This window comes from Amblyomma americanum, chromosome 7 (genome assembly GCF_052857255.1).
Source record: "Amblyomma americanum isolate KBUSLIRL-KWMA chromosome 7, ASM5285725v1, whole genome shotgun sequence".
In the NCBI taxonomy this organism is placed as follows: Eukaryota; Metazoa; Arthropoda; class Arachnida; order Ixodida; family Ixodidae; genus Amblyomma; species Amblyomma americanum.
The window spans coordinates 127,653,598-127,668,790 of record NC_135503.1 but is presented as its reverse complement, the minus strand read 5'-3'; the positions used below and the strand labels follow the sequence as shown (position 1 = coordinate 127,668,790).

Here is a 15,193-nt window from a genome sequence, read left to right as displayed (position 1 = left end):
GGTTTGGACCGCATGGTGATTTTCTTAGCTCGTTGCAAGTTAGCCGTTAGGTTTTGCAGCCTTGACCGTTGGATGCCCTTCTCAAGAATTAACGACGGAAGCCAACAGTCACCGAAACCAAGGAGCATAAGGGATGTTCTTTTTCCTATTTGCGGTGTAATTACTTGGAGGTTAGCAGTGTATGAATGTATGGTTTATGGGTATTTAACGTCCCAAATCTACTCAGGCTATGAGGGACGCCGTAGTGAAGGGCTCCGGAAATTTCGACCACCTGGGGTTCTTTAACATCGCATAGTGCACGGGCCTCTAGAATTTCGCCTCCATCGAAATTCGACCGCCGTGGCCGGGATCGAACCGCCCCCCCCCCCCCCCCCCCCCCTGCAGCGACCTTTTAGGGCTCTCTTCACACAAATGAAACCGGAAAAAATCGCATGTATCGCATGGGGAGAGTCAGGCGAGTACGGCGGATTGGGAAGTACAATAACGCTGTGCTATGCAAGAAATTTTGTCCCGCTGAGAGCAGTGTGCGGCCTTGCGTTATCGTGGAGAAGGCTCCATTGTCCAGATGCCCAAAAGTCAGGGCGACGGCGTCGCAGTGCATCGCGCATGTGTTGGAGCACGCGGATATAAAACTCCTTATTCACCGTCTGCCCTTGTGGTACGAACTCGTGGTGTACGACACCTCTGGCATTGAAAAAAACTATCAGCATCGTCTTTGTTTTGGTCTTCTGTCGTCGCACCTTTCTCGACGCCGGAGAGCTTGTGGACCGCCATTCGGCGCTCTGCCTCTTTGTTTGGGGATTGTATTAAAAACACCATGTTTCGTCTTCAGCAAAGATACTGTCGACGAATGCAGTATCCTTCTGTGCCTCAGAAAGCAAATCAGCGCTTACTGATGCCCGCGTGTCCTTCTGGTCCTGTGTGAGGGAGTGCGGCACAAGTCTGGCATTCAGCTTTCGTTTCCCCAAGTTCTCACGCAAAATTTGGTGGCATGTTGTCTTACTAATGTCGAGAGCATCTGATAGCACGCGCACTGTAATGGTGCGGTCTTGCTGTACGATTCCCCTGATCCGAGCTACGTTGTATCATTCCGTGAGGTTGAAGGGCACCCCTGCCTTGTGTCCTCTTCCACCGACGTTCTCCCCGAAAAGAGCATCTGAAGCCACTCGAAAACTCGCGCCCGCGATAATGACTCGTTGCCGTAAGAGTCACGAAGAAGCTCATACGTCTGTGTGGCTGCCTTGCCAAGCTTCACACAGAACTTTTTGTTTACACGCTGTTCGAGGTGGACGTCCATCTCTCCACATTCACTCATCGCAGAATGCGCAGACGACTAGTGGCAACGTTTTTTTTTTCTACATGTGGTGCCATGTAGCGGCTGTCACAGCAATTAACATAAATAATAATAATTGGTTTTGGGGGAAAGGAAATGGCGCAGTATCTGTCTCAAATATATCGTTGGACACCTGAACCGCACCGTAGGGGAAGGGATAAATGAGGGAGTGAAAGAAGGAAGGAAGAGGTGCCGTAGTGGAGGGCTACGAAATAATTTCGACACCTGGGGATCTTTAACGTGCACTGACATCGCACAGCACACGGGCGCCTTCAATTAACATAAATAGCTCAGGTTATCCCGAAAAAATGGCGCTATACATACGCGACGTTTTTAGATAAGGACAGTTGGAAAACTTGCTTCCTGGAATCGGCCCCACTTGCGTTGCCGCTTTAATCTCAAACAGACGCGAGTGCCATCTCTAGGGTTTTGACAGTCCCAGGCTAGTTTTCTTGCTTTTCTCTTCGCCGCGGCTACGCCCTTTGGCTGCGCTTGGTCACGTGGACAGTTTGCAGCATAACCGGTCTACGCTGGATCGCGCCTCGCATCGTCTCCGCCGGGCGCGGCTCCTTCAAGCCACGCTCGTCTACATATTGGAAAGTTCGCGTGCGCTCTACGCCTGTGGTACAAGAGGCCCAGGATGCTCGGGGTTGAGTTTTTGGCTGTAGACAAGCGTTCGCTGCCCCACACACAAGGATACTACAACTGCAGAGCTTCTCCATTCTTACATAGTACTACGCATGCACTTTGCTACTAAAGATGCTTGCAAAAAGCTCAGCGTTTCCGAAGTGGTTGCATCTGCCAGAAAAAAAGCAAAAGTAATGTGAAAAGCTGTAAACTTTCCTTTATTTATTACATCACTAAAAGTTGAGTGCCTGTAAATAAAACATGGAAAAACCTTATAAAGGCACAAAATGCTTTTCCTTTCTTTTTCCTTACGGCACACGCACTTTTAATTTTTTCTTCAGCCACTTCCTATGTTTTAATGCGTCGAGATGAAGCTATAATCGCCCTGTTGGTTGAGGCCTTTTCAGCAAGTAAAGTGATCGATACTGGGAGCACGGTAGCTTTACTTCTTGAATGCGTATCTAGTACGCATGTAATAAGCTGTTCGCCAACGCGTCTTCAACGCGCCTCGGCTACGGTTATGGTTATAAATGCTACTAAGCCGTCTTCTTCCATTACTACAAAAGAGGTGAAGGCCAAACTTACGTTTGTATTCATTATAAATACGTTTCCGTACGCACGCGAGTCATCGTCTGCTGACGCTCCTCAAGCTGGAAGTAGCAGACGACGCGCCCATCACAAAGCGACTGCAGCGCCACCGCCTAGGCGTCACTCGTTTTGGGTCCGCTCGGCGCCCGGCTGCCCTTATCTAAAAATGTTGAGCAACGTTTTTTAGATAATGTTGGATAAAACAAACAAAACTCACGTGACACTGTCAAAACCCTAGAGATGGCGCTCGCGTCTCTTTGAGACAAAACCGGCAACGGAAGTGGGGCCGATCCAAGGGGCAAGTTATAGGCAAGTTTTCCGACTGTCCTTATCTAAAAACGTTGGCATACGCAGCAACATTTGTTTTGGGGAATTATTTCTAGAGAAGAAAATAAATCAGTCTCGAAACTTTACGGACAAATGTATTATACAATTAATCTCAAAGTGGTTACACTACAACTTGGGGGAAAAAACGCACCCCCTATGCTCCTTGGTTTCTGTGACTGTAGGCTTCCGCCATAGATATAACGAGCACTTGGTTTCCCTTCACTTGGCTGCTTAATACTTCATAAGAATAGTCGCAACCTAGTCATGTGAAACTGTAATTAGTCTGCAAGCGCTGGTGTCGGGAACCGTCTAGCCCAGATAAGTTGCTGAAATCTCAAGCAGCAGCACCTGTGGCACAGGTGGCAGCACCTGCCACCCCCGGGAACTGGAATTTGATAATGATTTGTCGCACGAGGCTGCTCGGGCAAGAGCAACCTGGATCGCACAAACACCACCGGTGGCAGCACCTGCCATCCCATGGCAGTGACGCACCGCTGCAGCAGGAGCGGTATGGGGACTCCCTTATCTTATCCCTTCTGGTTCTCTCAGGTGTAATCACCGGTATCGGTGACACTACGCAATTTGTTTCCTAAAAAGTGAACCAGACGGCGTTATTGGGGTAGATGCACCCACACTCCAAACAGAAAGGAGTAAAAAGAGGGAGTAAGCTGTCTTCTAACGCACTTCCCCTCAGAGTGTGCCTCAGAGGACAGCCGCGCAAGCACTACCTCACGAGGTCAAACTGGCTCACCGAGTTTGAGTGAAGCCTCACCTTGAGAGTGACGTTGGCCACACCATAAATAAATACTTCCGCGACTGGGGTTCGAAACCGTGGCGGCGCGAATAGGTCAGCTTCGCTGGCCACTGCACGACAGCGCTATAATGCTATAGCTACAGCAGATCACGCCTCGTGTTAAACTGTAACAGATTCTCGAGCTATGCATTGCACATCGTCGTCTTCATCAACTGAAACTAGTGTAATGAAGAAGCTGATCATGTGCCGACGACGAAGCTCTCGAGGCGGCTGGCTGACATTCGTGCCAAATTTTTTTAATGGAACCAGATCGCCTACCTCGGTAATTTATTTTTCTTTTCTCAGTATTATTGTTGTTCTTACAATTATCATTATCATTTAACCACTCGGCTATAAATATCAGTCTCGATCTCCTGCGTGCGTTATGCACTTCCCGTTTCATTTCGCTGTTACTTTTTGTTTACTTCTTCCTTCCTCAGCAGTCATTTTATTTTCGTCCAGGAAATCTTGATCTGAAAAACTCTGTGCCCCCCATTCTTGGCCAATCCCCCTATGTGCGAATGTGTCATTGTGTGAGGGTAACAACAACATTCGTTCGGGAGGCAAGTCTTCGTCGCCGGCACTGCTCACGTCCCAGTCAACCACCCATAACTGCTATTCAAACGATCCAGCAAAGCAAAGCCATGAGCCGACCAGGCTAAACACATGTTTTCGCACGTGTACTCGGTTTAACTCTACCATTTTTTTTGCTCCCATATAAGCGTATTCGTGTTCCGAGCATAGCGCTGAGCTACCTCAAGAAATGGTAAGGCCCCCTAGGGCCGCTCGCACATCGGGATATTGGGAATATTTGTTCTATATTAAGATATTTCAATTAGTTTCTGCATTCCTGGGGTTCAGAGTAAGAGAGGAATGGAGCAGAGGCAAAGTCAGTCGCCCCGCCCACATATTTGCCGATTGAAGCCTGGCGAAGGCGAATAGCCGAAAAAGTTTTCAAAATGGAAAGCAGGGCGAGCTGAAGGGGATTCGAATGGAAAACAAGCTCGCATAGAGGCGAAATCGAAGCAGAGGAAAAACACCGAGCTGAACACACCACTGATGGCTGTGCATACGCCCATGTGCATTTGCGTTCACTGTGGCGTCGGTTTTTCCGCCGTGAACCAACAAAGAATAGGCCTCGACGCCATTAGGCAATTTTAGTTCGCAGCAGAACAGAATTGAAACGAATTAGCCACTCCAGCGCCTTCTTTTTTTTTCTTTTGCCCAGCTCTATGCCCAGACAGACCGTGTGAAGGTTGAAAATTTAATCTTGCAAATGCATTAGGCGCCGAAAGTTCAGAGCACACAGGCCTTTGAAATACTATACTATTCGAAATACTACATACCAGTGATGTAACCACACCAGCTGAAAGCAGCACAGCGTTGGCACTGAGCCAGAATTTTCAAGGAGACAAACACTGCTGTGTCACGTCGTTCCCTATTATGCGAACGAAACAAGGGAAAATCAGACAGGCACCGATGTCGTGAGATGATATTTTACCGATATTGTGTCTGAGTACCGATAGGCGGGATTCAATCTGGGCGGTTGTAATATCAAGATTTCTTGTTTCGATCCCATTCAGACTTTATGATTTGAAGGTCCTGGCGTTAACCCTTTCGGCTCTGGTGTCCCATAAACAGGACACGAATAAAATCAATTATAAATCAGGATCTGAACAGTCTCTAAATTCAAACAATAACTGAGCCGGCTTCCATGGCTTACCCATCAGCATAGGCGTCACTATATTCGTCTTCGCCCTCGTCGCAACGCCGAGAATAAACAGAAAAGATGGCGGAAGGTGAAAGCAGCGGCTGCAATGGCAATAGCATCTTTTGTCATTTTTTACTCAACACCTACATGTGCGTTCCCGATTAGAATTTTGTGATAATTTCAAAGATAGTCAAGGCCTTAACAGTCATGGAAAGTTTTCTCTGTGGTTAATACATTTGTGGCAGCATGCCGCGATATGGGCGTCCTATATGTAAGGCTTAGTGGTTATAAACACTGGCCCCGTGTTGCATTAGGGGTATAATATTTTTTTTGTGTGTGTGAAGCCAAGTTTTTCCTTGCTTTTTATTACAGACACAGTATTCCAACCTGATTATTTCATGCAGCGGCAAAGGGCCTCGATTAAAGCATCCGCGTCTCATAGATTCAGATGTCTTGTTTGCTGCGATAAGATGACGAAGATGATGATGACGAAGGCGAAATGTCTTGAATGAGCAAGACAGACGGCGCATACAAAAATATGAAGCGTCGCGAAGTTGTATCGGAGTACAACGGGGGTATCGGAGGCGTGGACAACACATATTTTTGATAATCCTCCACCGAAAGTCTATGCACTGCAGAGAATCAGCACAACGTGTCATTGAGTATTTCATAAACATTTTCATGGTAAACTAATGACTTGAATGCCGGCTTCAAGCTGAATTTCACATGCTAAGCAAGAGGGCTCAGATCGATTCCCTTGAATTCACTTTGACTGTAGTGCGAAGTCTCGCAAAACCTGGCACTACTAACGTGCCAGGCAAAAGTGGACGGCTATCCTCCTCTCTACCCAGACTATCAACCAGTGCGCGACATAGGATACGACCAAGTTTGGCATAGATATAGCACTGAAGGACCACAGCATATATGCAACCGAAGGCTGAAGACAAACAGCAATGCACGGTGGACGAATGCAAATAGAAACCAAAAACTAAATGTGAGGAGTGCAACGTCCAGCTCAGCATAACAAGTGCGACTAATTGTTTCAAGCCTTTCAAAGGCATTAACCACAGTGTACTAATTGTTTTCAGCTGAATAAAGCATCGTGTTAGGTTGTAAACGTCATGGAAGCATGAAAATAAACAATAACACGTATCTTCGTTTTCTTGCTTTTTTACAACCAGTAAGCCCTGGCTTCCTACATATAGAACACAACCCCACCTTTTGTATAAATAGGGTCCTGGAGAAATCTTTTATGTATGTTTGTTTTTCGCTGGCCATGAAGTAAAAAAAAAGGAAAGAAAAATTCATCCACTAGTAAAAAAAATCAGGACCGAAAGGGTTAAATGTGCTGGGACACTGCTCCAGCAAACGATGAAAGGCCAAAGAAAAAAATCTGCTACATTACCCGTGTCCAGATGACTAGAAAGACTAAGGCCCAAAGCCGCAGGCGCGGAGCCCATCATTTTAGCAAGTGGCGTGAGGAGACTTGGCCAAGACGCCACCACCTAAAGAGTCTACGCCAAATAGGGCTAAAAGTGCTAATGGACAGCGTCAGCCCTTTGAAGACTAACTATGCTGCATCAACCATCAGTCCTCAGGAGAGTAAACATTCATACCTTGCAGTCTAACTGCAGACGTTAATAAGTAACAACTCGTCCCTCCATGGACTGACCATTCATCGCGTGGAATAAGCGGTGTAGTAAGCCACCTCAAATTTACCCCTTCATGGTTCAGAGTGTGCGGCACTCTCCCAGCCCACTAGTTTTCGCCCTGCGCGTTTGCCGATACAACTGGTCGGTCACATGCGGCGGCAGCTGTGCAGAAGTAGAAGCGAAACAGCTGCGCATTGATGTCAGGCACGCTGAATGCGCACAGTGTCGACGCACCGCGACGGATGCGAAAGACTCCCAGGAAGTGCACTGTTTTGTCGTTCGCGAAACGCGCTCTCCTCCCTGCGCACGCGTCGTTCCAGCACGCTCGAAGTGGCTGAAGCGGCATTGAACAATAAAGCCCAACATAAAAAACGGCTTAACTTCCACGCACCGGTATTGCCGAGCATTGCGGGCTGTTTGTTTTTTTACACCTAGGTGCGAGTATACCTACCCCGATTTGACGTCATAGTTCATCCGAAAATAAACAGATGTTATGTCTTCCGAAAACCTGCTTAAAATCAACCAGACAGTAGCCGATAGGACCCCACCAAAGCAGATGGGAAGCAGTGGCCCGGAACCGCTGCCGGAGGCGGTGATAGCCTATGCAGACTGCCGCAAGTCTCGGAAATAGGAAAATTTGCGGGAACATCAAAACGTTCTGAGCTGACGCTGCACCGTGTCTATGATGCACAAAAGGTGGCCCATTATGAGTCTCTACCACGCACGCTACACGGCCGGTTTTCGTATTTCGCCTCCACGCTAATGTGGCCGCCACGGCTGGCGAGAGTGGTCCCACCAGGAGATACGGTAGACTCCAGCACGGTAAGCGCTAGATGACTACGTGATTATAATGATACAGAACAACCTTTTTTTAATTATTATTTTGCGTACCTATAACGCTAGTTAGGGTTTTATTCAATTAGTCACGGCAACCTGTAAAGGGCACTAGCACCACATTAAAGCAGGGCAATGACAATTTTAAGTTCCTGTTCGCTGCATTTCCCATGCAAAAAGCTAAATTGAATAAACTGAGCGGAGCCGGATAAGTACAGTGGCACCAAGCAGACCAAGCAATTTGGTACTGGCGCCAACGCTGTGCTCACAAACGGGACCAAAGAATCGCGCATGTTTTTTTTTTTTTTTCTGCTCTGGATTTGGCACTGATTCCAAATCCACCCGCTGCTCGGGTGGTTGTTCCACAGCTTGAATGAGCGATATCTTACTTTAGCGTTTCGGTTTGCCTGTCTAGCTTGAATAGATCAAATGCGTTACTCAATAGCTGTATGTTTCATTGATTACATTACCCATCAATCGCCCACGGGTGGCACTGACGGATCGTCTTATCTCACTTTTTTTGTCAGGCCCCACAAACAGCGAATAGATGTGCGTTAACAGCAATACGCAGTGACCGCTTGGCAGTACGAACTTCAACATTGTGAGATACACTCCTTTCTTTTTACATACGCAGCAATACCCTGCCAGCAAGCGAGAGGTGGCAAAGGAAGTCGAGACGTTAGGCAGGCACGATGAGTGCACCACCCTTGAGGCAAGCGATAAAGGCAGTGAAGCAGAGATTACATGAACTTTCAGTTGGACTGGAGCCACCTACCGAGAAGGAAGCTGGCGACGGCTGCGGTGGTCACACTGGATGCGGCCACGAATAGCGCCTGGTCCAGTCGGAAGGCGTCGTCGGAAGCCAGACCCATCACGATGGCGAACACCGATGACAGCAGCGACAGCACGCACGCCTGGCACTGCGCGCACCAGAACGCGCGTCCTTTATTAATAACTGACCACGACCAGGCGTTGGCCATAGGATGCTCCCACTACCCAACATGATCTCCCGTTTTACAGCTAGAGCTGTCCAGGTCATTTTATCACCGGAGCACACGTCGCCCCATCCCTTTTACTCTGCTTGGCACGAGATGGTGCTGTTAACAACATTTGGTGCTGCCACATTCGACGCCCCCTTAATCTGAAGTTGCGATGCGTCCGCTTAACAAGCGAGGACGATGTATAAAATGCTTAACAGCGGCGTGACACCGCTCACCGATTACGCGGCCACTTGCCGCTTTGCGGTATTATATAAATGATTGGTGATTGGTCGTCAGAAGACTCAGCTCAACGCAGCCCTCTCCGAGTTCTGCAAGTTAACCAGCGAGAATGAGCATTGACGAACGCTTTTGCTACTGGATTCTTTTTTTTTTTTACCAACGCGTTGGTTCACGCCGGCAGAATGCCTGTGAACTGATCGTTTTGCAGTTGGACAAAACCAGTTGTTGGGCGAGCTGGTGTACACGGTGATCCATAACAGCGCAACAGAGAAGAAGGGACCAACACTGAGCGCTGAAGCGTTTTGAAGACTGACCATAGACGCCTGCAGAGGACTCGCATGTAGAGCAAGCGACACCTTCCGCTGCACGATTTTGCCCTGAAATGCAGCACAGGCTGTAGTAATAACGCAGAAAGTGGCAACTCGTGCGTATTTAGCAGGAAGCTTCATCTTACGTTGTCAGGACAACCGAATGCAAGCCTCTTTGATATAGCCCACCATAAACTGTGGGACAAAACAAACACGGCAAGAGCCTTCAGCCGTCTTAGCTTGCGGTGCGCTGTAAAGAAGAGAGTCCGGTGCAGTACCAACTAGACCACCTCTTGGCTAGAATCGGATGAAGCGTTACCGACCTCTTCACCTTAAAGCTAGGGAGAGGAAACCGGCGCTTGCAACACGCTATGCGAACCTAATGTTACTGCCACTGACAACTGCGTGAGGCGAATTCGGCACATGCGGTTCTCTTTCCTAAGGAACTGCGCTCTTAAACCGGCCGCTCGCAAGGTGATTGATAGTCCTTGGTCCCGAGGAGTTTTTCCCTTGCGGAATAGAATACGCGTCGCCCAGAGAATATGTTCAGTACCCTCACGCAGTGGTAATTCACTGGCGCCGCACTGTGAACGCCATCCACTTTTCACTCGGCAGGGCTTGCGGGGTAGAGGCATGTCCACTGACGTCCGTCGTCAGCCATTCCTTTGCTCTACACAGCACCGCCGGAGCGCATGCTGACGCGCGCATAAGTATATTGTGCCACAGAAACTGCCGCAAAGTGTTGTATGCAGAGAACAGACCGCACGACTAGAAATCGGTGGTCAACTGGAAGTGTAGCAACAACGAAGGAACGTTGAAAACGTGCAAATAACACAACGGCGAAGAAGCGTCAATATTAACGGAACGTATAGTAAAAGATCACGGTTAAGGCTAGCTATCAGGTTGCAAGCAGCGGTACTGTCATCCCTTCTGTACATCCAGTTTTGTTTTTGCGCTAACTTCTCGACGCCATGGACTAACTAGCCCAACTACACGCTCTGAGCTCTTGTATCTGCAGCAGAGGCTGTATGCCGCCACATGCCCGTAATGAGGATGAAGCTTTATTTCAAAAAGGTGATAAGTTAATGAAGTCGAGAGTGTGACGGAATCCCGTCTGGCCGGGGGGATACATTTCAAAACAAAGAGACGCCGACCAGTAAAACGAAAAAATTGTATTGACGTTTCGGCGCCCAGAACGGGGGCCTTGTTCACAATGGAAACACACCAAGAGGGTTCGTCTTTTTAAAAGCTATAGTAATCGCCGTAAAGATCGCGCGTAAATCGGGTTAAGATTGCCCTCGTTACGATTAAGCGTGTGAGCCGTTGTCTGTATCACCAGGGACTCGCAGCCCTTGATGGTGTCTTTCGACGTGAAGTCCCTGTTCACGAGTGTACCGACTGACCTTGCTGTCGACGTATGCACCGCTGCGCTCGATAGCGATGCCTCTCTACCGGAAAGATCGCCAATAGAAGCACGGGACCTGCGCCGGCTGCTTGCTTTCTGCCTGAGCAATACCTACTTTGTTTTTAGGGGAAACTACTACAAGCAAGTCCATGGGACCCCCATGGGTGCTTCTGTTTCGGTGACGGCCGCTAACCTCACCATGGAGTCATTGGAGCGACGCGCGTTAACCTCCTTTCACCCTGCCCCCAAGGTCTTCTTCCGTTACATCGACGACTGCTTTTGCATTCTGCACAAGGACGCGGTGAGCCAGTTTCTGACACACCTGAACAGCCAGGAAGACGCCATTCAGTTTACGTTGGAAGAAGAGGTGGACGGCAGTCTGCCTTTTCTGGACGTCCTCGTCTCAAGGAAAGGCCAGAAGTTGTCGTTTAGCGTGTATAGAAAGGCTACACATACAGGCCGCTACCTACATTTCAGTTCCGTCCATCCTGCCGCCCAAAAAAGAGCCGTTGTGAGCAGTTTAATGCAGCGGGCCAAGAAGATATGCACAAACACCACTGACGCCGCTGCGGACGCGTCAAGGGTACGAAAAGATCTCACTAGCTGTGGTTACCCAAGCCATTTCATCAGGTCCACAGAACGACGGCTGTCACGGCCTCGTCATCCGGACGCCCCTCTTCCGCCCAAAAAACGTGCGGCTATTCCTTATGTGCCGAAAACAAGTGAGTGCCTCGCCCATGTATTACGAGAGTATGACGTGCAAGTTGCCCATGTCCCTGTCAAGAAAATGCGACAACAACTGATGAACGTCAAAGATCAGTTGCCAAAAGAGAAGTTCCCAGGAGTTGTCTACGCCATCCCGTGTGCAGATTGCAACGGTGTTTACATCGGCGAAACCGGAAGTTACAAGAAGCGCCTACAGCAACATGCTCGTGATGTGCAGAAAGAAGATACCCGCAATAACGCCTTGGCAGAGCACGCGGTGACGGCAAATCACAGAATAGATTGGGAAAAAGCAAGAATCATCGAAAAAGAGAAACTGACAACATCACGGCTTCATCTCGAGTCCCTGGTGATACAGACAACGGCTCACACGCTTAATCGTAACGAGGGCAATCTTAACCCGATTTACGCGCGATCTTTACGGCGATTACTATAGCTTTTAAAAAGACGAACCCTCTTGGTGTGTTTCCATTGTGAACAAGGCCCCCGTTCTGGGCGCCGAAACGTCAATACAATTTTTTCGTTTTACTGGTCGGCGTCTCTTTGTTTTGAAGGTGATAAGTTAGCCTGAACAAATAGAGCTTGGCTTCGGGGTGTATAGGGGCAATGGTGGGGCCAATCACCGAGCGGTGCCTCAGCACTTCACACCATGCGATAGATGTTCAATGCAGTGGTGAAGGTGTATAGCGGCCTTAAAATGCACTCGGTCAAAGGGGGATAAATCCGCATTTCGAAACTGTCAGTATGGCCCCGGTGCTACTAACGCAGGTATGCCAAATTGGGGCTATTCCAAAGTGCTTAGCAGTATGTGTGGTTTGCGCAATGTTAGAAACAGATAAGTTAGGTTGTCTCGCATGTAAACACGCAATTTCTTTTTTTACGGATTCAACCGCCACTTTTTGTACCACCGCAAGCGTGCCAGCAACTTCGGAACAAGGGCCGTGCTGGTGTGAACACAAGCGTTTGGCATGCACGGGCGGGTAAATGGGCCTTCGTGGAAATTGTGGCGCATCACGCATTAGAAATTGCGCACTGATTCCGGCCGCTCTGAATTTAGATACTACACGCCCATTACGAGTGCCTCTACGATAACCTCTGTGATAATATATATATATATATATATATATATATATATATATATATATATATATATATATATATATATATATATATATATATATAAAACGCAAACAACACGTACCTTACGTACCACGTATGACATAAAAGTGCAGGCCACCAGTGACCAAAGCGGCCTTGCAGCCCTCACTTTTAATTGAGGTTATATTAGAACTTAAGAGTCAATAAGTAGATCTCCATTGTGCTAAAAAACCACACATCAAGCATCTCTGGCACGTGTGACAAAACGCGTAAAGAACACACAATCAATTCTGCTTCACGTAACAAATGAAACTGGTTGAAAAGGAAAACAATCAGGGGAGACCTACTGACGAGGGAGCTCTAATTAAACATCAGTTGAAAATTTGCCCTCTGCTGGGCAGTTTGTTCCCCATCTGTGTAATTCGTTCGAATCAAGCATACGTTTATGGATTACCAGCTGGGCCAGAACTCAGCCCTGCTGTAGGTCTTTTACTTCTCATTCCTATGTCTGTGTCCGTCTCAGCGTTAATTCGCACTCAGGGAGGTCGGCTTTCGCCCATAAAGTAATGAATTGGGGAATTAATAACCTGACATTTTGAAAGCAAGGTTCGATTTACCTTCGGCTGCTAGTTCAGACACTAATTTTAGCGAGCCTAGACAATTAATTCTAGTTGTGTGTTCTCTTTAAAATGATACCTTTGATTTCAGATGACATGACACAGCGCACTAATCGCATACGACAGATAATAGTCTATAATTGAATTTCTTCTTGTCGCTGTTTCGGTTTCTTCAACCGAACGATGGCTGTGACGTGTAGCTTGACTTTAGGTCACGTGAGGAATAAAAAGCTAATGTAAACGCTGACACGTAGTTTTACTGCGCTGCAACACTTAAACCAGCCCGTTTCATGACCTGGAATGACAGCAAACGACGTATCTGCAGTTATATTCCCGTTTTTTTCCATCCTCGGGTGACCCTAAGTCCAATAACACGTGACAGCCATCATTCGGTTGATGAAACAGAAACAGCGTCAAGAAGAAATTCAGTTATAAATTATTTGCCGCTCATAGTGGAATATCAGGCGGTGATTCACGGATATTAATGTCTAACGTATATCATTGGAAATACGAAAACATGCAAGTGAAAATTTCTCGTCCGTACTTCTTTGAGCGTGCATGGCTGAAATTGGTCAAACGGAAAGCCCAGACTACCACCACCACTGCCAAGGGTTCTGTGCAGACATGTGCTCACCTGTACAAGTGCCATGTTGCCCAGCGCGATGTCCCACACCTGCCGCGCTGTCTCCATGTTTCCTAGGTTGGCTTGCGTCGAAAGCCGTGCCGCCAGGGTCATCTCTAGGTTACCCTTGAGACCCAAGAGCGGAGGCACCACGATGAACAGCTCGGTGACGTGTTCGAACGGAGGCCAAAACTGGACCGTGTCGAGGATGAGGCCCGCAAACACCGTGCCCAGTCCTCCCAAGAAGAACGGCACCACCGCCTGCTTGAATATGCTCAGTAGGGACTGCTCGCTGGACGCTGATGACCGCTTCCTCCTGATGGACCCGCGAGAGGACTCCTCGTCGTCCGAGACGTCCGGCTTCAAGCGCGAGTCCGTCGGCTCGTTCAGGTTCTCGTCAGTTACAGCGGCGCCATTCTCCGAGCAGCAGACGACACTTCCTTTCCTGAACTCTGCGGTGTAGCAGACGACACTGCCTTTCCTCGAAACGCGACCGCTGTGGACGTCGTCCTCCGCCGCCTGCGCGACGCTGCCCTTCCTCGACGTCCGGCCATCGTCGGTGTGTTCGCAGTCCCTGCACGACACGGCACAGCCATTGCGGAAGACGTGGCCGTTCTGCGCCTCTAGCTTAGTCGCTTCGGGGCTGTGGCAGTGGCGGCCGCTGTCCCGACCCGCGTCCAAGTCGCGCGACAACCGCTGAGATTCGAGCTTGCTGTCCGGCTTGGCGAACGCGCCGTTCCGGATGTCGGCCTTCAAATCTGCAGCCTCCATGCTCCCGTCACGTTCAGCCCCCCGGATTCCTGCGGTAAAAAAAAGCCGCATAGCTTTTCTTTTGTTTCTCTGGAATGCTCTTGCGCAGTACGAAGGCACAGCCAAGCAGAGAGGACAGATGTCTGTTGCCCTGGAAACGCACCGTTCGACAAAGCGGAACGCGTCTCGACAGCGGGAAGCCGAGAGTCGGGTCGCCTGACCGTTGCGACACGTCGTCGCGGGCGGCGTTTATTGATGCTCAGCGGGTGCGCTCTCGACGAGCGATTGGTCGGCGCGCTCACGTGCCGCGATACACTACGTTGTTGCGCGGACGTCTTCTCACACCCGATGGACCGACAAAGAGCGCGTACGAGCTAACAAGCCTGCTAGAGAAAGATGCGCAGCAGACGTTCTCGTGCGTCATTTCGCTGCGGGGACAGACAGTAAAACGTGGAAAGTCTGCCGAGTTACTCACGCGTCCCCGTAACCTTGTCGAGAGTTTCGCCGGATCGGCCGCACTGGCGCACCCTTGCACAGCCTATCTGCCCCTCCGCTGCAACTGCCAAACTTGGCGGAGTTTAGCCG

The 15,193-nt window shown here is 49.0% G+C and overlaps 1 protein-coding gene across 1 annotated transcript in view; it reads right to left on the bottom strand.

The window, feature by feature from the left end:
- Positions 1-14,821, bottom strand: part of LOC144099561 (solute carrier family 41 member 1-like) — a 32,673-nt gene extending 17,852 nt beyond the window's left edge. The window contains exons 1-3 of the mRNA XM_077632976.1: positions 14,772-14,821; positions 13,871-14,658; positions 8,641-8,785 (exon numbers count right to left, since the gene is read on the bottom strand). Coding sequence (XP_077489102.1) covers positions 8,641-8,785; positions 13,871-14,629 — 904 coding nt within the window. The 5' untranslated portion in view covers positions 14,630-14,658; positions 14,772-14,821. The remainder of the gene's footprint in view (positions 1-8,640; positions 8,786-13,870; positions 14,659-14,771) is intronic.
- Between the last annotated feature and the right edge of the window lie 372 nt (positions 14,822-15,193).